The sequence below is a fragment of the Pagrus pagrus genome, assembly GCF_965226575.1.
Source record: "Pagrus pagrus genome assembly, chromosome: 7".
NCBI lineage: Eukaryota > Metazoa > Chordata > Actinopteri > Spariformes > Sparidae > Pagrus > Pagrus pagrus.
Genome location: NC_140191.1, coordinates 26,226,325 through 26,253,032, shown reverse-complemented (window position 1 = coordinate 26,253,032; position 26,708 = coordinate 26,226,325). Strand labels below are relative to the sequence as shown.

Below are 26,708 nucleotides of genomic sequence, written 5' to 3'. Positions count from 1 at the left end.
GAATGAAAAACAAGCAGGTCTGACTACTGAAGTCATGCCAAAGAAGCCTATTGTGTGTTTTAGTCGTATAATGTAGTGTAATGTTTTATTTTGATCGCCCAATCAATATCACAGATCAAGAACTGTATGAATGTATATCACTTGGACAATGCGTTGATGAAGTATTATTATTAATATACTGTTCAAAGTAACAGTTTGTAATCTTTTATTAGATCTAGCACACTGCAGTTTTTTTTCTCCTTTGAAACGAGTAAAGTATGAAAGGGTATTATGGGTATTAGACCACAACAACAGCCACTGAATAATCTCTTTTTTCAACTGTGATTTCCGTCAGAAGTCAGAAGTCGGATCAAGCCTTTTTGCACATACCAACTGTCAAAATAACTTGGTCTAATTTTCCACCAGTTACATGTAACGCTATGTTGAAATGAAATGAAACGATATTTGCAGAAAATGTTGACAGTTTGGAGGCCTCCGGAGTGACTCCTCAACTCACGCAGCCCTGAGAGCAGATGCATATCTTCAAGTTTTCAATTTCAAACCTTGGGCCAAGTGCATGACAAAACTACGAGCGTTCACAGCCAACACTGAGCTGCGAGCTGATGGAGCTGTCAAAACACAGAGAAATTAGCTTTTAGTGTTTTCTTACCACATCCATTTAGTAAGCAGAGGGCCGTTTTGAACTGAAACAAGAGAAGCAGAGCAGTTAGGAGATATCAAGGTCAGATACTGGAGGCCTCATACCATTCACTGAGGTCTTATCTAAGAGCAGATATGAAGGTGGTGCAGTGGGATGGTGATTAATGTGAGACTCTGCTGACTCAGCTCTTTTTGCAAGTGAGGAATGACCCAAGTAACCATGAGGCTGACCCAGATTCAGTCATGGTTCTTAGTGGTCTGCTAAACTAGGAGTGTAAACCATCATGCCTCCAAATAACAGTGCTCTGAGTTAATGGCTTTTATTCAAAATATGTGTTTGAATGTCCTCAAAAGACAGCAAGTCCTCTGAACTCAATAACAGAATACAATGTGAATCACTTTTAAAACGTCACATATAAACTAAGTTTCTTCTTAAGGTTTGGCTGGATGTAGGCAAAAGTTATACAACTTGGTTCAGGTTAGGAAGTATTGGTCGACATGGTTTCAAAAGTACATGTTTTCAGGAATAGTTTGACATTTTGGGAAATGCATGCTTTGAATGCATGAAAAGTTTGTTTTTGTTTGCAATTTTTAAGTATTAGTTTTATAACTAAATTCAAATTGGCAGAGTAAATCAGTTGAGTGTGTGTGTACGTGTCAAACTGCAGCAAATCTTTATCAGCTGTGTTTCTCTGGTGTAATCAAAGGTTGCCATGGTGATGGTAACTCCTGTTTGACTCGTTGGTCAGAGAGTTCATTTCATAGAGATCTTAGCTGAGGTACACCTCTCATGCTCATGCTTCTACCTCAAACACAATAACTCCTGTCAGCTAGTAATTGTCCAGAATGTTGAGAAAAGAGGGTAAAAATTCAAACTTATGAACATATTACAGAGTGTTTGTTTAAATGTGCTATGAACAGCCCATTAGTGACTATTGTAATAAAAGATTTGTGTGTGAGAGACATGTCAAGAAAGGAAGGGGGTCCACCGAAACTGCTTATGTATATGGGCCAGAATTTAGTGCTACACTGCTGCATCAGAGGACATTATATACTCCTTTAGTTGATGTAATGTGTGCAGTCTCCCTTTACCGCCCCCCTCACTCCCATGGTAATTTTTGGTTACAAAGAAAAAAACATAAAATTGCCTCTGGAACTAAAGCGTAACGTGCCACACCTGGAAAAACAAGCAGTTCAGTAAATCAGATGTTTAGCGGGGCTCAGTGACCACAAACTGTCAACCTCCATCGTCTTCACTAACCCACGCGGTCTTAACAGCTTCATTAGGCCAATACTGAGCCTCGTCAGAGAACCAGCGAGTGGTGGCAGCTGTTTGGATCTGATCAGGTTGGGTATATTTGTAATGTTTGCATCATTCCATTGGACCATATCCTGAGTTTTACTCTACACCGAAAAACGAAAATACTGGGGATTGTCGATTACAACCTGCCAAAAAGGTTGGACTGTGACTCGGGGAAATTTTGGTTTAGAGTTTCCATTCAGTCCAGTGGGAAACAAAGCACGGTTTGACAAATTACTGGGGCATTTTCCATTCATGATGGTAGTGGTTTGTATGCGGTTTGTGTGGACAGTTCAGCTGATTTAAGATGTAACATTAATCCTTAGAAATCTGACACATGTATGTCTTTGAACTCTTCTTTATCTTGTGCTTAATCCTAATCCAAAGCGGATCACAAAGTTACAGTTGCACCGCTGCTTCTCTCACTTCTAACTGTGTTTCTGTGTGTAGCACAGGCCAATACGAGGCTTGTAAATGATGGAAATGATAATGACATTGTTGGCGATATTCAGCTTGCGGCTAGAAATTCATCCTCACATGGTCAAGATGTGACCTCTGACAGTATGTGTGACTCTCCATTTAACCCTGCATACATCTGCATTACATACAGTACGTACTGTATTACATCACACATACCCATCTGGCTGCTCCAAGTCACACAGGAATGAGGCCAGCAGCATGAAACGACACTGCTGAGGTGCTGGCAACCCTCCTACACTAGCTTTGGAAACGCCACCTCCAACATGTGCTTTGGCAAACAAGCAATGTGGACACATTTCAGCCCTGACAAGTGCAATAAAGAAGTGATATAGGTTCATTTCAATTTGCAGCCTCCTTGTCGATTTATTGGGCCCCATTGGGCTCCTGCAGCAGTAATTGTGGCAAAAAGATAACATCGTTAAAACATACAGAGCGCATAAGTACAAAAGTAGTGGAAGTGGCCAACATTTGCAAACACAGGGTTATTCCATAAGGGATCGTAACTCACCAACCTCTCCAGTTCTAGCTTTTATGGTTTAACTATATTTCTCGAGGCAGGGAGATGACAGCTTCAGCCACACTGTCACTGTTTAGAAGGTGATAGACTGAATATCCTTTAAAAATGTTTCTCTTGTTTTGAATGCATTGTGAAATTCACATTAAAGCCATTCCAGAGGACGTTGCCAACCAGTGTGACATATGCTGAATGAATTTGCTGCTGCATGCTGCTACGGGTTCGCTTTAAAACTACAAACCAGGCTGAGTGTGAGTCACAGATAAGCTTCATGGGATGAGCAGCGAGTTGTATTTTCCAGTGTGGGCTGGTGAAATATTACTACTGAGCCCCAAAATTGGACCAATTGAGACGGTGCGAGGATAGCAGCCAAACAGAACTGTGCTCTATAATTTTGTCATTGGTGGGAATGGAGAGTCTTGTATTAATGCATCATTCAGCAACTCCAGTAATGTCAAACTGAAACCCCATTATTGAAAAAACCGTCTTTGGGGAAATATTAGAAATGCTCCTTTTTGAGTCATAAACTGAAGGGCTGTGTCAGTGTACATGTTTGATGAACCGCAATCTGGCAGGCTGAGCCCTGCCAAAGGGTTGACAGATCACTATGACCTGCAAGGCGAGGATAACATAACCGATGGAGGCACCCAATGGCATTCGAGGACTCTTTTTTGGTATCCTTAATAGTTTATAGGCCTTCTTCTGAATCTCTATTTAGTTTTGACAAATTGTGGCTTGAACAATGAAATAATTTCCAAATGTTAAAGTGATGACAACGAGAAAACCAAACTAAAGACCTGTAGCCAGTTAACTTCCTTCCAATTTGTGTACAACAGTTCTAACGTTTTCCTCGAATTGTTGAATGTGTGGGTCTGTCGCCCAGCAAAAGACTTTTCACCAGCTCTTTTCAGAGTGTCTGGCATGAGAAATATCAGCTAATGAAAGGAAACAGCACAATGGCTTCGTGGTTAAAAAAAAAAAGACAACAATTCTGTTCAATTTCCTCCTGAATTGTGTCCATTTGCAACATTTATTAAAAATGAAACTCACAAAACGCCATGGTCAAACCCACCGCCTCACTATAAGATAACATCATCCCAGCTAACATGCTTGCAGATTAGCTCACCAAATGTTAGTGCTAGTTTAGCAACCGCATCGGTCATGTGATCCTTGGCTTACATGTTGTAGCAGTCCATTGAATCTCCCCAAACCCTGTAGATTACAGGCCACAAGTGGACTGTGTCTTATGAGCTGTGCTGCTTAAGAGTAAAGACCTCACCAGCATCTAAACTGACCAAAGTGACATTAGCAGGTAGGCTTTGAAGCTGTTAAATGTTACTTGATCAACAAGCTGATGTCAGCAAAGCAGTTTTCCCTGGTTCAACAAGCTCAGGGGCAGGAGCAGACCATGAGTTTGGAAGGACATATTAACAGGAAATGTGGGCTGCTGTTCAGACTCTGTGGCTCTTTTGTTGTGGAGCAGCCTACTCTGTCTATGATAGAACACTGATACTACTGCTTTATGCAAATATTATTCAAATGAGATGAAAATGAAATGAAAATGCTCCAGCATGCATGTCTGCTTCATGCTGGGCTCTAAAACAACACCAGGATGACGATGAAAATGATGATGATTTATGTTGCTTCAGTAAAATTCTGCATTCAGACACAGTCTGGCAGTCTCAGTCTCTTGAGTGACAGCAGACCATTTGACAAATCCTGGACCAGACAGCCACAGTGTTCACAGACCCTGACTGGAACCTGACCAACCAGAGAGTGACTGAAGCCACACATCTAAAAAAGGTGAGGCGAGACGGTCACAGAGGCTGCCAGGCAGACTTTTAGGCTGCCTGAATGAATATGTTTGCAATGATTTCATGGCTGTTCCTTCGAGACACAATGGAACAAAGTAGATGTTCTCCTAGAGAGCCAAATCCAACCACCTTGCTCCCTGGCTATGCTTCACCACTCATGGAAGTCATGGAAAGTTATGGCAGTTTGAATTAGCAAAGGCCCCTGGTCCTGCAGGTCACAGACAATTCTGCCAGGTAGTCTTAGTCAAGTAGACAGTTATTCAAAACATATATTTAGTTTGATTACTTTCCATGTTTGAACAGTAAACAGTAATGCTGCTGTGGATTTATGTTGGGTATTAGCTAATACATGAATTTATTATACTAAGGGATACGGCCTACTGTGTCTTAAAGTTTCTTTGCTTTCACTGGCTCTCAAACATTCCCGGACATGAGCCTTACATTGTTATATGAGGTCCAGGGTGGAATTAATCCCAAATGTTTGCCACGCTCCTCCTGAGGTCAGTGCAATTCCAAACCCTTCCTCTCCTCCCTACTTCTCCAATGCTTCTCCGGTTTGACACAAGCATATGAGCTTCTTTCATGGTCTACCAAAGAGTAAAAATGCGGTCAGCAAATACATCAGCAAAAGTCGTGCAATCAATCAGATCAGGAAACAAATTCTCTCTGGACTCGAGTTATGTGGAGTAACTGGTGGTTTCTTATTGGCAGGTTTAAGCAGGTCATCACGGTTCAATAACCAGTGGTGGATTAATGATCCAGAAGGCAAGGCTATTTTCCGTTTACCCTGGATGTTCATCAGTCCAAATGACATCGTCTCTCTCACACACTTGCAGTGTAACACTGTGTGTGGCCTGAGTGGGGTGAGATCAGAGCTCAAAAGGCCCTAATCTGAAAGGTTGGAACACCTCATCATCCAGCATGTGCCACACCAGAGGTGGCCGAGGCGACTTCAGCTGATGCCTTTCATTAGGCCTTTATAACCTCCTGCAACACGCCCTCTGGTTTAGTCTACGACCGGCCTTACAAGACCTAATCATCATACATTACAGGACGTCTTTTATGTAGCCGATAATGAACCAAGTAGCACTTTACTTCTGTGTGGTTTCCAACTCTCTTCCGCTCACATAGAGCATAACGTGGCGTATTACTCTGCAGGTGTTTGCATTTGACGAACACCTGACCGGACAAATGTGTCAATCACCAAGACGTCCTCAGAATTCAAGGTAAGAAATGGCCTGGTAGTTGCTAAATTTACAGTTTAAAGAATGAGGCTTTTAATATTATATTTTATTTACTACATCTAATATATTATGAAATGTCATTACATCATATAGATCCTCCAAACAAGTATTGTGTATCCAAAGCCTGATATATCTTATTCCTCTGTGCCATACAGCTACATTGTTGTCCAAAAACTATAACAAAACACATAAATGAGCCACACTGTTGAACTGGGTGACATGTTCCTTCATTACAATTAACATAGGCACTAGTTTTTTGGAGTCTATTAAACATCCTGCTGCTGTACATACTTACTGACCACCAAGAGTTTTAGGTGGGGAAAGTCAAAGAGCAGCCCTTGTCCCTCCCTCATTACCACCACTGATGTAGCCTTGGGCAAGGCACTAACCCAGTGATAGAATGTAACTGTGTACGTTTACTCAAGTACTGTACTAAAGTACAATTTTGTACTTGATTAAGTAATTTTAGGCATAATTGTACTTTTAAGGTACTCCATTATTTATTTAATAACTTTAGTTACTACACTTTCTATATACCATACTTTGCAGATTGCTGCATCAGAGCCAAAGTAGTGCTTTTTAAAATTATTTCATCGGCAATCAATTAAAAAAGAAAAAATAACGTTGATTCCATGAATCAGAGAAATTATGATTATTGGATCGGATAATTGGCCAGGCTAATAATCAGTCAACCCATAGTATACAGTATGTACATACATGTAAATATATGTATAATTTAAGTACAAAAGTACATTAATTGCCCAAAAATTACTTCTGATACTTTAGTACATTTAATATCAAACAATATTTTTACTTTTAGTCAAGTAGGGCTTGTTTTTACAAAAATGCTAAATCACAAACTGTGTGTAAATGAGTGATTATGAACAGGATGTTCCTCATAATGAGCCTGGCTCTGAGTGATATTTTACCAGATTAAATGAAAATGAAAAGAAAGGGAAAGTTGGTATCAAGAGATAGAAAAAATGCAATGTTAATTTTAGTCTTTTCATAGGAATTGTTGACAGCAGAACAAAAACAACAAGATTATCAGCATCCTTATCCTTTACGTACATACCTCTTTACAGCGTTAAGGTAAAAAGTGATACACAGTGGCAGTGTAAGGCTAAGTAAAAATGTCAGCTACAGCTCATTTACTACATGAAAATACCAAATTCTACAAATTGATATAGATGTTTTATGCTCAGTTACATAAGCAGTAAGGCCCATGGCCTAAATACTGTACAGTAGAGATGTCAGAAGAAAAGTGAACGTCTGGTCTTCGCCCTGCCCTGTCTCTAGGGAGATGAAGAATGCCTGTCTTCCTCTCAGGCTCCTGACAGACAGCTGTAGTAGCTGAGTTTCTGACTCTTGACCCTGAACCAGGAATCCAGTAATGGCCTACCAATGATCATCCATCTCCATCAGCAAGATGGATTGGTTCGTGTCACTTACCTCGAGAGCTCCTTGAAGAGTCAGACTCTTACTTTTAAAGGACGTATTAAAAGTTTATTTAGACTCTCATAGCAGTGCACCACAGAGGGCGAGGTGACGCTGGCTGTGACTGAGGTAGACCTAATTACTTGTAAGCAATACTTGGGATCATTTTTCTGCTACAAAACATTATCATTTATCACAACTGAGTACTTTCAGCTGTCAAACAAAGTACACAACCCGCATTTATGGTGAAAACAGAAACAAACTCTGTGTAATGAAGACAGACACACTTTCTCTGCTGAAACACTGCGTCCGCTCATGAGCTTACGAACCAATAAAAGTAAGCATGTTCACTAATCTTCTGATGATGTGAATGTGTTCCTTTTTCCAGCTCCGCTTCCTGCCTCTGCCCCATCTAAAGATCAGTGAATCAGCCGTGTTTTGACACCTAATGGCGCTTGACCTTCGGCCTCTGGTACAGAGCCTGGTGTCGGAGTGTTTAGTCTCCCTGAGGCAGATTAGCGGGTAAAGTCGGGCAAGACTAGGAGAGGCTGCTGCTACTGCTTCCACACAGAAAGTCTTTATACCTGAATGCCAGTGATTACAGACCTAATCTGCTGCTATGGTGGTCTGACAGGAAGACATGCATGCATGCACACACAAATGCACATTGGCATCAGTACGACAGGACGGTGGTGAGTAAGACGCCCTGTGCCCTGTTACTTTGCACTTCAGTCACACCCAGCAGAAACAGAGACATGAGCTGATCCCTTAAGATCATATGAAACAAGACAGAGAGTCTATGCTAGCATTTCCGTGAGGGCATAATTATGCAAAATGGTTTGCTTAATGTATAATATTTATCATGTTAAAGTGGCTTCAGGGAACTTGTTTGCTTATGTAGGTCATACAGAGGCATCAGCATTAAATTGAGACGGCATAATAACAAGTTGAACACTTGTAGATTTAGTTTAGTAGTAGATTTAAGCATCTTAGTTGAGCATTTTAGCATGCTTTATGTGCTTATTAGCACCAAACACAAAGTTCAGCTGAGGCTGATGGGAATGTCATCATTTAGAGAGGTGTCTCAGACAAATTGAAATTTTGACCTGATGATGGCACTAGACATGTCATGGTAATCCATCCAATACTTGTTGAGATATCTCATTTAAACCCACAGAATGGCAACCAACAGTCATAACGATGCATCATCTGGGAACCATGCATATCTGTACCGAGTTTAATTATAATTCTTTCAATAACTGTCAATATGTTTTGATAAAAAAAACGAAATTGTCAACCTCATAGTAGCGCAAGAGGAAACATTAAGGGTTACCTATCCATCCTCTGGGGATCATGAATGTCTGCACATTTTTCTTCCATTAGCTGTTGAGATACTTCAGTCCGAACCAAAGAGGTGGATCAACTGACTGACATTGCCCTGCATGGATCAATGCCACTAGAATGGCTAAAAAACAAAGACACCAGATGCCATAAATACAGGCTCATAAGTATCATGATTTCAGCCAGCTCCATTTACTCAGGCATGGTCAGCAGAGAGAAACAGCCGGGCTGAGAACCTAAATCTGTCAGAGACAGCGCGCTTTGTCCCGGGTGTATTCTGCTAACTGATCCCCCTGATGCACATTTCCTAGAGGCCCGACTCCAACCCCCGAGGCCTCTGGCAGCAGGTCCTGTCCCACTGCGCTGTGAGATTGAGGGAGTGTATAAAATGACTCCTCCAGCCAGCTCAGTGTGAGAGGAAGGGAAGCATGCTAGGAATATTTTCCACATATTTCTGCAGAGACGGGGAAACAGGGAGCTGTTGGGTAACAAAGTTATGTGCATGGGAGAACTCCGGTTTCCAAGTATTTTAAATATACCCAAGGTAAGCATTTATAATAAAACTGCTTGGACAAAATTAGGAAAACTGGGGTTTCACAGCTAATCACAAACATTCGTGGTGGTAAATGAAGCCATCATGAAATAAAATGTTAGAAACTCCTGGCTTTTTCTTACAAATTGATGCTCTATAAAATCCTGGGACTGACATATCTGATCCTATTCCAGAGTAGTTACCGCTACTTTTTTAGCACCGTATGTTTATACCAGGCTAATTGTCCAAATTTAGCTTGATTGTTAAAAAATCAGCTAATGACCATCAACTTTAGTTAAATGCATGCTGGCTAACAACAACAGCTAACCACAGTGAGTTGTCGTGTGGATTATTGGCTCAAATATCCTTTTAGATTCGTCAGTGATTATATAGCTAACAGCAGTAAGTGAGCTTAAGAGGACAGTTGACTAGGGTGGTCTCTTTCCTATCAGTCTTATAAGAGGAAAAACAAACCCAACACTTGAGTACCACCTGAGTAAGTTTAAATCAAGGAGGCCATGCCAAGTAAAACAGAGCTAGGCCTTGAATGCAGCACGGAGAACGAAAGCACTATCAACTCTATGTTATATCTATCTCACTGCTTAGGGTGTGTTGCTATCAGATAGTGAGAGACTTGGACCTGATGAACCTACGGTAATTGAGGGACAACAGATACTAGCAGAAAGGTGTGTGTGAAAGTGTGTGTGTGTGTGTGTGTGTGTCTGAGAGAATGAAAGTATGTTTATAGCAGACGAAGAGGGGAATCCAATGAACGTCGGTCTGCTCGGAGTAGAGCCAGATCCACTCAAGGTGGACCCTGAACTGATTTTAACAGCTTACAGTTGTTCAGCTCAAGCTGAGCTAGCTAAGAGCTACCACAACCTACATACTTGGCTCGGATTTTATAATATCATAGATCAGTTCCAACATAACTTACACATGCACATGTGTAAAGAGTCCTTGAGCTTTAGGTTTCAATGCAATACATCAAATCATTTGACAATTTGCTCTAGCTATAGTAGACAGGCTTGAAGACCTGTAGGCTTTTCAGGTTTTTGAGGCAATCCAAGGCGCATCAAGTAAAGTCATGTTCACAAAATTCCTACTTGTGTAATAAATAAAAAAAGAACGAGCCAACAAGACTGCTGTTTACATGTCAGTCTGCTCATCTTATAGCCAATCTGCCACCTCATTTATGTGTTTTGCTATCTAGTGACGCCACAATTAACTGAACGTGTTCGCTGAAAGTGAGAGCAGAGGTTGTTGTAACGGGCTGATCATGATCAGCTGTAATCCATGAAAGTGGAGAGAAAAATATTTAGGTTTCTGTTTGACCTTCACGGTCTGGATGTAAAAGTTCTGTCGTAATTGAACCCAACAAACAACACAACTTTCTAATCAAGAAACTCCCAATCCATGAGTTTTGCATTTCACATGAAAATGAAAATTTAAAACATCTGAAACTGTGGGAGAGGAATTTCAGCCAGGACACATGCAGAGTGTACCCAGCCTAAAGAACGAGATATGAGCGGCACAGTTCAGCAGATGGCGGTTGCTGTTTACGCCATTTTCGATATGCAGACATTGGAATTTAATGGAGATGAATCACAGAACAAATATTTTAATTTGATATAGGCTTGTGTTGATAACAGCACAGCACAGGAAATGTGGTCGTAGTGATTTTCAGGTGAAAAGACGTGAAGCAAGTCTATTAAAACTGGATTAAATGTTCCTGTTCATTTCATAGTTTAACAGTTTATACATTGTAAAAGGTCTCCTAGTTTCATTTCCTGGTGAAACCCACTGAGGATCCTTTAATACTACGCATCACAGCAGCCAGGTTTCCATTCAAATGAAGTGCCAATTTTAACAGATTTTCTATTGGCACGAAAAAATGCAAAGTTTTGTGCATTTCTATCAAAAACAGTTAATTAAGCCAATATTTAGATTAGCAGTTGGTGGTGTTGGTATTAACCAGTCTGGTGCCATTAAACCATCGTGGAACAAGATACTTAATAAAAATGAGTGCCAGTCAAATGTCAAATAATGAAAAACATGTGGAAACATGATTGAAATATGGCTTTTCTATTGATTTCATGAATTAATTTGAGGAATATTATAGTCTCCACATCGCTCCACACAGAGCTGAGGTCTTTTCAGTGGAGACTTTAAATGGCGAAGTCTTTTACCATTGCATTCCATTTATCAAAACACGTTTCAATAATAAAAACTTTTTTTTTTAATATTTCCAGCCATTTTTCAAATTTTCCAAAAAACAAAACACACTAAGTGTTATACCACGGGTTTCGTGAGTGATGAATACAGTAATGGCAGCTTGTTTGCTCCTGCCCTCAACTCACATTTGTCTATGCTTCTTGAATTGACAAATATTTAGATATTGTGTAAGCCAGATGGCGGTAATTGGTGCAAAAAATGTGACCAAACAGTTCTTTCCACTGCTCTCTATGTGAGGAAAGGCCGCCTGAAGCAGTGGAATATTGGTACCACACAGCCAGCAGTAGAAGTAAACTGCTGGCTGATACTAAGTGCCGCAACAAAAACAATAAAACTGCCGATACAATAAAACACTTAATAACCGAGTGGTGGAGGGCTGATTTGGTGGGAACATTGAAAGAAAACAGCATCGTTCGCTTCCTTTTGGCCGGCCGCCTGCTCACAGCAAATAAGCTAAAACCAATCCTCATGCAGATTGGTTTTATCTTTTAAACTGCAACTTGGAAATGTCTTTTTTCATGATTCAAGACAGTCCACGGATGTGAGTGTGTCTCACCTTGGTCTTGTAAATATCAGGCCATACTGCTGACACGCCAGGCCCACAGTGGGGGTGTAAATGATGGGCATGAACCTGTCGATGTCTGACGTTATCACCCGATAGAAGAGCTTCTCGTTGCGGTCCTGGAGCCCCATCAGAAACACATATCTGGGAGTGACAGGGAGAAAAAACACAGCATGTTAATCTTTAACATCTTGAGGACTCATACCTGCTGAACTGAGGAGGGGTTTATTAGAGTCAGATGTTCAATCCTGTGTGTTTGTGAGTGAGATACACCGGGCAAGAATGAAAGAGCTGAATGGAAACACTAGAAGGGGAATATGTCAGAGAAGAGAGTGAGGCAAAGGTTTAGATTTGGAGTATGAGTGTATGTTCATATGAATGCTTCATTACAGTCAATTACAAAAAGCGAAGACAAGAACTTTGCTCACGTGTCCAATAATTACTCGTGAAGATTTGTTTTGCTTGTGTTCCAAATGATTGGAAAAACACACAGAATAGAAATCAGCCCCTCAGACAGCCTACACAAGCTCTTTGTTCTGGATTGTAGATTGACCGGGAACTGAGGGTTTGCATATGACCCAAATTAAACAGAGCACGCCAGAGAGAGCTCTATTTCTAATCAGAGAAGTTTCCATAAGGCCAAGAGCACAAGGTGCCTCTTGTTGAGGGGATAAAAAGCATGCACGCCCTTTCTGGTATAGGTTAGGCCACAGCTGCTGCACAATACACGGTGGTGACAGTCGCTCTTGAGGAGAGCTGTTTTCATATTGGTGAACCAAATTAGTTTCTGACACATGCAATTCATCACATGAAGGATCTCTGTTGACCTCACACTATGGAGCTGAAATCAGTTGAGCCACAGACTGATTATTTGATGTATAGTATATACAGTACTGAATGTTTCTGTTCCTATCTGGACTTTATTATATTAAAATTCATTTTCCAATTACTAGCTTTCTTCCAGAGCTTTCAACCGCATGTCAAACTCCACGGCTGAATAACTTTACCGACTTGCCGTGGAGAGGCCATGTGTGGACAACTCTGCTATCTCCTCGAACTGTTTCAGTTCCATCCACTGAGGAAGACCATGAGATGTGGTGGAAAGTAGTGGTGTGCGAAAGCGTAAAGAAATATTGATACATCCGATCCCAAACTAGTCTAAATAATACCAAGAACTACTTCTTCTTCCACCTGTGGAGTGTTTTCAGTCCTCAGAACAGCAACGATGCTGTATGTGATGTGTGTGGCAGGACTCCGAGGTACTGTGGCAACTCCACAAACCTTGTTACATCAGAGGTTTAAACCCAATATAGAAAATTATGAGGTTATGTAGGGATGGTCTAAAGAAAAGGAGAAGAACGGCAGGTAGTAATGTAAGGAAAAACTGCTAATTTCTGGGTATGTTTTACAGAAAACGGAATACTTTGAGGACTGAAGAGATTATGGTTATGGACCAAACAATAAATCATTATTTGAGAAAATGATCGCCAGATTAACTGGTAATAAAATATTAATTTGTTGCAGCCCTAGGAAAGATATCTTCACTTTTAGTTTTACGCTTTACTCTGATTTTGAGATTTCACAGGCAGTAAAAGCATGTTGTGACAAGTGAACTGCTCCTCTTGTAAAATGTGTGAGGTCCCTCTTTAAGAATGACAAGCAAAGACACCGGACAGACTCAAGTTTGAATTGTGTTCACAGCAAACTCGATGACTTCACTCCTCACTGTAAGTCTGACTCATCAAACAGAACTAATCCCCACGTTGAATCCTAACATATCACTGCAGCGTGCTATTGTTTGATTTGATGCTGGCAAACATTAAGGAGGGTTTCTTTCTCCATTCGCAACCTTAAAAGGCGCGAGCTCTACCCACACCCAGGAAACAGGATTATTTACAGTACACACTGCTTTATAAAGCAGGATCCATGCTGACTTACTGAGTGCACTATTTCCTTTAAAGTCAAGGCAGGTGGGACATAATCTATCGCTTTCTTAATCTATCTGAGCACGAGTGATCAACTGGCTCATTTTCAGCTTGTTACTGCTTTCTAACAACCTCGCTGGGTATTCCCCTCAGCTGTATTTCACATACTGCAGTATTTCAGTTGGCAAAGCAGTTGAACATCCATTTCCTCTGTTGGCGACACAGTCACAGGAGGTACTTGAGTTACTCCATCATCTCAGATCATAAACGCATGTGCTTGCGGAGCTGTTTGTCGCAATAATTCAAAAGCGAATTCCACTGAGGGGAAAAAAAAATCTAGATATCTGATTAAAATAGAATGAGAAATCGCAAAAGGTCTGAGTTATGGTCGTAAGGAATACATGACAGCGTCCAGCAGTACATACCAGAGAAGGATTCAGAGTTGGGGGAGCAGACTGTAAGTAAACACAGCGACGGCAGGCAAATAGCAGCCCTTAATCCAAAAGCTGGAACGCAGATTGTCAGTGACATTGACGGGGCATGGGAATGGCAATGAGCAGCTCCTAATGACGTGTTTTTAGATGTTGATGTTGCTATGGCGGAGAATGAGGCAGCTTTTAAGAAGCTGTCCACTTCCTGGTGACCCTAAATCGTGTCTCAGAAGCAGCTCACTCATCCTTGACATTGGGAGTGACAGCTGATGGAGCTGTTGACTGAGAGCTGGAGACTGGAATGAGAGGCAATTTCACAGACAGACAACATTCAGCTATAATCCAGAACAGTAAAACGGGCTGCGCCTTCAGTTTAAGGGCTTGATCTTCTTGATTAAAGATTAAAATGTGAGCATGAGGCAGATTTGTTATATAATGCGAAAACAGCGACGACTCCTGAGCGTCTGATGAAGCGTGCAAAACTGAGCTGAAGTTTTCATTTGGTCGCTGTGGAGGTTATAAAAACACTCAGGAAGGAGAACAGGGAGGAGAGGAGAGAGGACTTTGTTCAGTGAAATATGTGTCTGGAGATGGATGTAGATCTCCGAGGGCTGTTAGCTAATCTGCCTCTCGTCTTTTGAAGGCTTCCAGATGTAGGGTCTCTCAGTGTTGCACAGAGGGTCCACTGGACAACCAGGAGGAATTCAACTCTACTGATTCAGGCTGATCAAAGATAAAAAGATATTACATCACAGTAGTAGTAGAGGAGCTTGTATGTTAGCCTAACCTGTCCAGGTCGTCTTTCTTCATGTCGTAGTTCTTGAGCACCCGGAGCAGCTGGACTTCCTGAGTGATGAAGCAAGGAGGCAGAAGACCATGGGTCCCCAGCTGGAGACGCTCCTCCAGGGAGAAAGCCATGCCCTGTGAACACACACACACCATCTCCATTATCCTCCACCATCATGACATCAACAGGGACATCCAGAACCTTTGAGCTCAACCGTAGTTTAGGACAGGGAAGTCTTATGTTTAACCTTCCATAGTCGCAAGCCTGAGTCACTAGCCTGAATTTATCTGACTCCCCGTGACTGACAGGTTGAGATATAACACAGGACTGTGGAGTGTGACCAAATTTTGTAGAGCAGTCAATCTCAGTTTCAAACAGTACAAGTTCAAGTGAAGGTGGATGATTGCAACTGTTGATCACCTTCATAGTTGCAAAAGATAGAGATGCTGAGCGAGAGCAGTGACGTTATTAGGATATTAGGATCTACTTCCAAACTTTTTCTAGTTTGCATTTCATGCTCTAAAAAGGTCCAATTTGGAAGTTAGTTGATTGTTCAGTCTTATTCCAAACTTTGTCAAATACTGACGCTTTGGGTTTCCCAACTTGGTGGCCAGCCCAACCCACCAACCCAAAGCGCCAGTATTTGACAAGTTATGAATGAGACTCAACAATCAACTACATTCTGAATTGGACCTGTAAATCTTGTCAGAAGTGTGGCCATTTTGTGTCTTTTTTTATGTCGTGAGCTTCCTATTAACGAAAGTGACATGGCAATTAAAGGAATGTTTGATCGATACTACATTCATATAAGTTAGCTCAGGTTAGAACAAAGACTGGAGACTATCAGGAAAAAAAAACTATCATGACTTCGGCCACCTCTAACTTTAACACCTCTATAGCTTACACATGGTTAAACATCGTATCTCAGATATATTTAATATATACAAATAACAATATGTAGGAAAGACAGGTTGTAGTTGGGAGGCTATTTCTCACTGGCTGCATAAGCGAAGAAAAGTTTTGATGCTTCCTGGTTTGCTTCTGACTTCTTCATAGACATGGCATTTGAATGATGTCATGCACATAAAAGTTGTAGGATCTGGGAAACTTTTACAAATATAAAGCCCACATGCATTACAAAATCATAATATAAAGATTAATAACTGGTTTAATTTTCAATTCAAGGTATCCTGACATGTTTTACAGACCTCTCAAAGGGGATCTCAGTTACAGTAATGCGGTTGGCCACAGGGACAAACTGATGGTGCCAATAATAATGAGTCTTATTAGTGAGTTTTCGAGGGGCTGGTTGGCAGATTTTCTTACATTTTACCTTCAGACAAATCCAGGATAGCTGTTCCTTCCTTTTTCCAGTCTTTATGCTAAACTAAGATAACCATTCTCAATTTAACAGGCAGATAATGAGAGTGGTATGAATCTTCTCATCTTACTCTCAGCAAGAAAGTGAACTTTTGATTAAAGTATTGAATCATGTGTAAAGTCCAGATGATCAGGGTAAGGGGCCATAAGGGGTTAGGCTAGATAATAGTGTAAAATATCAACCTGGATTATTCATGTAGAATAATGGATTGTGTCAACCGCAATAAAATACACAAAATCATTTAGAAAAAAAACACACAGGTAAAAATAATTTTATTTTCTGAAACTAAGGCCCTAGTCATGATCAATCTTGTTGCATTCTTGGGGTTTTACTCCTCCCGGCTCAGATACGCTCTGAAAACTCTGTTTGAACTTTGAACAATCGCATATTTAGGAAAATATTCGCCAGTCTTTTCTGTTCAAACATTCCTGAGAGATGAGAGAAGCCGTGTGTCAAACATGTCCTCTGTTCGGCCGGGGTGTTTGCTCTCAGAGGGGCTCCCCTCTCAGCCCTTCTGTGTTCAGAGACGCCGCTGCTCGCTCACATTCTGGTGTGATGTCCGCTTTCACCACTGCACATCCTCAAAAACACACAACAAGGCTCAGACTAATAACCCCGCTTCACTTGGACTTTCACTTTCATCTCACTCACCCCTGACCTCTGGACGGGAATATCGGAAAACAAGCACACGTTTAAAGAGTCTGACCTCTGACACAGGAGAAATGTGGTGATCTCACTTCAGAAAGCGGTGACGGTGAGAGATCGAGGAACTTCAGCTACAGCTCCTCTGATATAAAAGAGGGAGATCTGTCCCCAAATCACCCAGAACAGGCATTGAGTCCATATTTAAAATGGGAACAGCATATTCTACTATTCTCTGCAAGTGAGGCATGATACGGTATGGTGGGCAGTTTCATTTTCTCTCCATCCATTTAAGACCAGCGACCCGGTGAAGCCTCAGCCTCAACATTCCAGCTACTGTTACTGACTGGTGAGACAGAAGCGAGGCTGCGTTGTAAACGTCTCTGATTTGGATCACGTCCACGGATGCTTGGCCCGGCCGCCACGATTTAAAGCCTTTCCAAGCCACCGGCACTTTCTGTGTATCTGGTTGTGTTAAAACAGTTCTGGGGTTGTAAAAAATGTGCTTGATCACACGAGACGCACAGTTAGAGGGAAGTAGAAAAGCATACGACATGGAATAAGGCACGAGGAATAAAATTCAGCAGTCTTGACGTCAGAGGAACCATCGTTGCTGACCACAGACGCGCTTCCAAATCTTATTAGTCTTACATTTTGTTAAATAAAAAAGCAGACTGCTGGTTTTAGATTTAATCTACATGATTGTTGAGGGTAATGATGCTAAAAAAGGAGGGAACGAGTCGAAGGAAACAAGTAAAAACATGCCATTTCCTTGTTGGCAGAACATCTAAAGAGCTGAGTTTTGTTTGCTTACTGTCTGCAAGCTTTCACCAATTACTGCATGTCATTACATAAGTTAACACAGAGAAACATGTAAACACCAATTCACACAAGCGATGTTAGTTATTTAGGTGGCAGCAATAAATCATCCGAGCATGACTGAGTAAAAAGAGCATTGGTTATTTCAGACACTCCCGATCCGTCCGTCGCTCTCAGAGGCTCAAGGCAGTCTGTACTTAACGGACCTCAAGTAGACAGAAGCAGCTCTGAATTACAACCTTCCCCAATTATCAAAAAAGATTTTCTATTTTTCAGAGAGCCAGCTGTTCACTTTAGACTCCGCGTGTGTCTGTGTGTTTGGAACAGCAGCTGGCCCACGATGCACCGCTGCTCTGCCGTCTGCCACAGCTGACCATGAGGGATATATGGGAGAGAAGAGTCCAAAAATACATGAGGCGAGCTGAGCTTAATATGAGGCTGTAAAATGGGATTCGGTCCTCACACAGACTCCCGCTGCTCTTTCATTAGCCGAGATACACTTACTGGATTCTTGCATTCTGCTTCCTGTGAGCTGGCTGTTCCTGACACAACTCACAATGGGCACTGAAATGCTAAAAAACCCACAAAGCACACAAACACACACACATACACATGCGCGAGTGTATGCACAGGGCTATAATTAGCAGACACAAACAGTATTATCAGCAAAATGTATTTAAAGTCTAGATATTTAAGTCTTTGCGAGTCCCTGTGAGTGTTATATGACTAGGTGTTGATACTGATGCATTAACGTATACGTAGCATTTTACTGTTGGAGCTTTAATCTACTTTACGTACTGGTTTGTAATCATATGTCCTCCATATATAAAATCTACTTGCAGATGAACATTAAATGACAAAGGCCCCCAATCACACAGAGACTCGCGGCTACAGGTGTAGTCGCTTCAAAAATGGCTTGGAAATGTCTTTTTTGGACAAAGCAGCGTGGTGCGCCTGTGGAGCCAGGCTGCATCCGATAGGGCCATTATATGTAATCAATGGGAAAAGCGGTGCGATTCCATGCTTTGCCCTGAAAAGTTTAACATATTTCAACTTCTGAAAAACCACAAGACACGGCACAGGATTGAAGCGCGTGCTGTACTTTTGGAAAACAATGGTTTCGCTGGCGACATAACATTGATCATCTCTTTATATAGAGAGCTCCTTGACACACACCACCCATCCAAACACCGCTGAAAAAACAGGTATATCACAATGGCCCGCAAAGCAGCACAATGCACCCTGCCACACTGCAAAAACTGCTTAGAATTGGGATAAAAGAGCTCAAGGTGTTGACCTGGCCACCAAATTCCTGAGATTTCAATCAGATTGAGCATCGATGGGATGCACCAGAACAAGTCAGATTGAGGCAAGCCCCATTTTACAGGCCACAGGACTCAAAGGATTCACTGCCAACACCCTGGTGCCACCAAAGGACATCCTGAGAGGTCCTGTGTGCAAGCCTCAAAAGGTCAGAGCCAAGTCCGATCCAGTGTGGGGCCTCCATGTATCGGACTTGTTCTGGCACATCACATGGATACTCTGACATAGATATGGGGAGTTTGGGGTCCAGGCCTTGAGCTTTTTGTCAGGGAGTGGCAGGGAGCATTGTCCTGCTTGAGGGACCACGATCATCAGGGAGTGCTGTTGCCATGAAGGGTGGGGTCTGCAACGGTGTTTGGATGGGTAGTGCATGTCAAATGACATCAATGTCAATGCCAGGACTCAAGGTTTTCCAGAAGAACATTTCATTGTATTGAAATTATCATTGTTATTCAATTTACCTTTCAGTCATTTTACTATTTTGGCTGATTGGTGTATCTGTAAAAAGAAAGCTGTGGGGTAAAAGTATCGAATTAGCATCAAATGGAAGTAACGGAAGTAAAAGAACCTCAACACGACACTTCTGTAGCTCTTATGTAACTACTTTGTAATTTTAAACCACACTACACACTACTCTCACGACAGATTAAACTACTTAACAGATTTACACACACAGGCACACATGGAGATCTATAATTAGCAGCCACGCTGCTTTTTTTTTCTACCACTCTCAGACTATTTACAATTCATTTTCACTCATCCTTACAGAGAAATGGTCTTATTGACGACATTTCCACATACTGTAATGTCCTAAAATTGACTGTCTGTCCTTTTTTATTTGCCTTTTTATGTCTTTGTCTCACATGCAAGTTCCATAATTAACAGTGTTCCTATCCCAATTTTGCAAATTCAGTTGCTTTTTATGTTTTATTTAATTGTGTCATACCTCATAAGGAGGGAGGGAAGGGAATATTTCAAGGGCTTTTGTTAAAAATTAGTTTTATTTGTATTCATCTTGTGTTTTTTATTGATTGTCAGTATTTTGCATGTGTTGCTACAAAAATATCCATATATAATGTGTATATACTTTATATACAGTAAATTACTGACCTGAGTTTGTTTCAGAATAAAAACACACAAAGCCAATGTAGCCATACCTCCCTGTCTGACATCACACCGTCTGACATCTCACCAGCAGTTGAGATGTCAGACAGTCTGATTCATACGGGTCAATTACTGACCCAACAACAAATCAATTAATCAATCAATCTACCAATCAATATACATGATATCTGGTGGTCTAAAGAAGAAAAAGACAGGAGACGACAACATTGAAGACATCAATCTAAAATAAATTATATAGTGTATATCACAGCCAGTCGACTTGAATGAAAAGACCCATGAAAGAGCTTTACGCCTCATTAACAATAATTACCCACACAGCTCTCTGGGTCCTCAAAGGCTGCCAGTGTCACACATGAAATAGATACCATCCATGGAGTTGGACCCAAAATGACTAATTAACATCCCCCACAAAGGAGGAGGCAGCTTGGCCTTCCCGAGGGGGAAACCCTGGCCTGTAGAGTGACTTCATGATTGAAGATACGGCTAGTTGGGTGAGGGCCGGGCACTGCTGGTGGAGGGAGAAAAGAGCAGGGGTGGGGGTTTCATGGTGAGAAAGATTAGCAGTGCACGGTTCGTAGACTTTGGGTGGGAAAGCGTGGGAACCGCTGACGCCAGATTTGACATCTCTTTGACTTTTGACTTGAATGTTGGCTTTGCTACGCCCTTGTCCTCAGTATGTTAAATAGAGCTGCCAATCTCCTCAATTCCAAGGTCGCTTTCAGTCAACGTGTCCGTCAGTCTTAGGCATCAAGGGAGGACTTTGTCTCAACATAGGCCAGGGAAAATACACTGGAAGAATGGCGATCCAAGATGAGTAAGCTTTCATCTGAGACAGCTTCACGCCCAGAATATTTGGGCCATTAAACTTTGGCAGGAAATCACCCGAAAACTCAGTCCAGCAGCTCTGCTCCATTCAAACAAAAATCTCTGACCTGTCACTCATACATACTTCCCAATGCAGTCCCTGGTCAGCCTCTAGTTTTAAAGTGTGAACTTAAATAAGCCAAACATGTGATTCAGAGGTTTATCAATCATAAACACATTAAATGTCAACATTTTTCTTGGCTGCATTTTTTGGTTTACATTCCCCAAAACCAAGTATAGTGACAAACATTAACACCAACACGTCCAAACCTAACAGCGAACAAAAATGCTCACATACACACAGTCATGTATCCACACAAAGCATGCCTATGTTTGTTTGTCTGAATACAGGTTTGACTGCTGCAACGCCTGCACTCTCTCCCCTCGGCAGCCCTAAACTGGGCTGGGCACGATAAAGCCTCGAAAGCTTCCACATGTCCCTGACCACTTCTGAAGTGCCCGCACCCTGTGCCAACACATGTGATGCCCGCAGCTCCATGTTCCAGAAGCCGTGGTAACAGCCCAAACCTGTAATCTAGCCACTGGCCAGTGCCACCCCTTAACCTCGGACCGCTGCCAGGCCCAGCCCGAAACCTTCAGCGGAGAGGAAACAGCTAATTAGTTCACCAGAAGGCCAAACAAGGAAGATGAAAGGACAAGCTCTTTGAAACTGATAAAATGCCGTTGGTGCCTCTCTTCCCCTGCGCTGCCCAGGGAGTTCAAAGCAGTTCACTTTTGTAGTGTAAAGATTTAGAAATTTAAACATTCCACGACCTCAACCTTTTCATTTCCATCTGCCACAACCACACAGAGCTGTGTCTCACAGCACGGCAGAGCCACTCCCTTCATTTACAGTTAGACTTGTCCTCAGGCTGAATTCCTTAATGCTACTGTTTGGTTTAGTTTACCCACAGGAGGAGGCTCCTTATCACAATATTAACACTGAACTGAAACATTTTCTCGCACACTTTCCTTGAATGTTTTCTCACATTTCACTTCCTGCGTGAAAAAAAGTCCTCAGGGAATCTGATGAAGTTTCCCACTGTAAATGACAAATTACAAATACGAGTGCAGTTGGCACTAGGGGTGTCCCAATGCTCCTAATGCATGATTCAATTCAATTTTCAGTTGAGCACTATCAGGCTATGCTGTTGATAGACTGCCATCTGGATTTGTAAAGACGAGCAGACCACTGGTTTTATGCCTGTACCTTTGAATGATGTGTTGTTGGCAAACAACAACCAAAAACTCTTACACACTATGCCTTAATCTACTTACTGAAACGGGTACCTCTACGACTTTTCAGATGATGTAATTCGTTACATGACTCATTACATTACTTTCATTGCTCAGTCCACCTGTATTTGTATATGTACCTGTATATGTAACACCTGCATAGATACAGTAGAAAGCATGGTTTAGAGCCATCGCTCGTTTTGGGTGTATTGACTGTCTGTCAACTGCTCGCTTTACGCTGACTCCAGAAGTCTCACCTTCACAGTGAACCCAGAGGTTCATACACAGCAAAACCAGGTGAGGGCTTCCCAGTGGCTAATGTTAGTAAGCCAGCTAAGAAGACACAACTAAGACAACTTGAGAGCTGTGTGTGTCTCCCCTCATTCAAGAGGAACTGCATTTCTCCTCTTTTGGTAGCGGCTAAGCTAAAACATGCTGGACTAGTCAGTGTGTTTCAGTGTGTAGGATGTAGAGGGATCTATTGGCAGAAATGGAATATAATATTCATAAATACGTTTTCACTAGTTTTTAATCACCTGAAACTAATAATTATTGTATAATTATTGATAGTTTTAGAATGAGACCTTTATATTATCTACAAAACGTTTCTAGAGTAGCCCAGAATGGACAAGAATGAGGGACGGGGTACTCAGTTGACTGCAATCTGCAGCCACACCGCTAGATGCCACTAAATCTTACAGACTGGACCTTTAACAAGACAGAGGACATTTTCTGGAATTTGGAAACTTTTAAATATAAGAAGATAGAAACATAAATTTTTTTCAGCTAATCTAGAAGATAAAATACCTGACAAACAGAAGTCCAACGTGCTTTGGCTACAGCGCAGCATCATCTCATCCAGGCCTATTCCCAACGCAATTTTGAGATTTTTTTGTAAGATCATATCAGATGTAGCGGTAAAGCACGGTACATTCCTTAAGATGTGTTTTTATACAATGGAAGAAAATTAAATCATCCCTTCCTTTGGTGGTTACTTTTCTCTCCTTTTATAACAAAAATATGGGTTTGTGACTCACTATGAGACTAAATAACTGGTTTCAATGCACAATTCTGTCAATGTGCTGACAAAGCAAAACTCGGACCAAAAACTTAAACCCTCAAAAACCTTTCCATTTTCTTTCCAAAACTATGAAATGATGTAACACCACACAAAGCCATGATTGATTCCCAGATAAGAAAAGAGGAGGAGACCTTCCTGCTCACAGTCCTCTACCCTCCAACACACTAATCCCACTTCCAAATAAAAATCTGTTGGATGTTTCCTCGCACCGCGCCTTTTTTTTCTTTCTCCCTGTGTTTTCTCTGAGCTGCAGCTTCAATGGAGATGCCCTCTGCTCCGGGAGAAACAACCCCTATTGAGAGAGACCTGAGCCTAACACGATAGGGAGGCCTTCCCCTATTGAGCCTCTCTCAACCACAGTCGCAGATCAGACATGGAGACAAAAGCCGGCAGGCCTTCAACAGAGACAGGGCTCAAATGTTTGGCACTGAGATACGGCCTGGCAGAGATGTGTGTGGCCACAGAGCACTCCTCTATTCAACGCTGTGTGGGAGAGGGAGAGCTTTCTTTTCACAAGAGGCAGAGTTGGAGCACTACAAGAGATGGCCTCCTTGTATGACTTGTTTATCAGTAAAACCACTTGCTGAAAGTGATGTATAGTGATAGCCATCTTAACCCCACTTCCACTCATGCGTCTGTCTCGTATTCATTCTGCATTGCTGCCACCAGCTCTTCTTTTTATGCTTTTTTATGCATGTTGAACTTAATGACTCAGGTCAAGTCAACAATATTTATGAGGCATCTGAATACAAAGTGTCCCGGAGTGTTTCATGAGGTCAAAACAGAACAAAGATGAAGGAGAGTACAGTAAAAGCAGGTAAACCACATCAGTCACAGTGAAGAGCAATAAAGAGGTTTAAAAGGTGGTAATGTGGAACGTTTTAAGTGCAGGAAATGTATTCTGCTAGGTCCAAGTCTTAAACCTTGTGTTTCGGGTCTTGAACAAGGTTTTTTTTTAAAAGGCTGAGCATTCACAGATATAATGAATTGTTTTAAGAATGTGTATTAACTACTTTCAAATAAACGTATCTGATCAATGTGTTACAATCATGTCTGATTTCTGAGCTGAATGTTTTCCATGTTGCCATCTAACTTATGACCACAGCACAGTCAGGTCTTTTCTCCCATTAAATTGGCGAGCAGATGTTGTAAATTGCAGTAATTGCAGTTCTAAGCAAAAAAACTAAAAACAAAACACTCTTTCAGATGTTCTGCCAAAAGGAAATGACATGGAGGTGTTTGATTAGACTGTTCCTTATTTCCCAGTTTTTAATTTCTTTTAAAGATTTTCTTTCATCCCAACGTTTCATTCCAACTCTGATTTCATTATGAATGTAGTTACAAGATGACAGTTTAATCAACATCAAATATGTGACCTTAATTCTGTGATGGGCAGCACAATTACTTTACCCTGAAGCTCTTTAAACCTATCATATAATATTTCATAAAACTGAATAATCATTTCTGAAGTTAGCAGTGGCACTCTTTACTTCAGACAAGGAACGATGCCTCCACTATAAAACTGCAGGAACATTCCCAAGTGTGTTAATCTGAAGAAATTTCGGTTTATGTTCTCTATGTTCACACCAAACAGTGTAATAGACCTGCCGGTCCGCCGTCTCGCTGTTGCGTTTGGCCTTGCCTACCTGTGAAAAACAACACTGTCTACTCGGTTAGGTTCAGGAAAACATTATGGTTTGGTTTAAAACAACCACTCTCTTAAAACTAAGAGAAAGTCATCAGATTCATTACTCAGACCTGACTCTCGTACAAGTCACGTGACTCAAGTCCACACCTCTGCTAGAGAGCCATGGATCATGGAAAAGCAAAGATCATAAACACCGTGTGGGTGTTTGAAGGGCACAAATGTTTTTTTAGAATCATCCGAAGAGTTTAGCAGCTACAGGCCTGCCTATACATCATAGTGAGTCAAACGCAAGTGTAATGGTACTATGATTTGTATAATTTCACTGCTCAGAGGGTAGACAGTGGAAACCTTTGTGCTGGCAGTCAAATGTAGAACTTTTCCTGCAGTTGCCAGTAAAATAGTTGATTTTGAAAGAACCTGAAATGAAACTGCGGGGGGGCTGACATTTGCATAGCATTCAACAGGACTGTGAGAAAGTCATCTCCAGCGGTTGAGTTCGCCCACACTGTTGTTGCACCATAGGCCAGTGTATCTGGATTCACTTCTGCTGGTGATGTCAGGGCTCCTCAGACCAGCAACCTCTGTGCAGCTGACCAAACAGGGAACTGAGGGCCGCTGAGGTTGTTCCCATAAACACCACTGCCATCAGCAGCATCTACTCAACCCCACTATTACCGCCACGTGTTCTCTCCACACTGCACTAGGACTGTTACAGTTAGATGTGCAGCGTACAGCGGCCTCACAGTTAATCATATCGGTGTATTCAGCAGAAACGTATGATATTTATGCAGGAGAGGGAAACAAACAGTAAGATGAGGATTTGGCTTTGGCCTGACATTAAAGAAACTTTTTGCCCTGAGGGTTCAGACATGCCCACGTAAACATCTTTATTCTTAACCCTGAACATGAAATGTGCTCCAGACATGCAAAGCAGGCCCATTTGGAAACCAAAGATCGTGAAGGAGAGCATAAATATCGAGTCAGCAGAAACTCAATTAGAAACTTGCTATCACAGGAAGCCTCTTGATGAGTTCACTGGTTTGGCTGACGGGGAACCAACAGCTGGAGGAAAGACTGAGTCAGGCATCTCAAGCCCTGCTGCAGTGTTTGTAAACACACACACATATGTATGTGCATGCACACTTATACACACAATGCAAAAGCAGTGATGTTAATGCAGATTTGAGTCAGGTCTTCACAAACACACACGCTTTCTGCTTATGCCTGCAGACATACAGTGTACACACAGGCAGGTACACTCTTTGATGCGTCATAAAAACACACGCACACGAAGCCTCCCTAAACCCTGATTCACATCACAAAAAGATGAGTCTATTTAATCCCGCAG

General features: G+C 41.6%; 1 protein-coding gene across 1 annotated transcript in view; it reads right to left on the bottom strand.

Annotated features, from left to right (window-relative positions):
- me1 (malic enzyme 1, NADP(+)-dependent, cytosolic) overlaps nucleotides 1-26,708 on the bottom strand; it is an 86,447-nt gene that overhangs the window by 37,320 nt on the left and 22,419 nt on the right. Inside the window, exons 2-3 of the mRNA XM_084357942.1 lie at nucleotides 15,242-15,375; nucleotides 12,093-12,242 (exon numbers count right to left, since the gene is read on the bottom strand). Coding sequence (XP_084214068.1) covers nucleotides 12,093-12,242; nucleotides 15,242-15,375 — 284 coding nt within the window. The remainder of the gene's footprint in view (nucleotides 1-12,092; nucleotides 12,243-15,241; nucleotides 15,376-26,708) is intronic.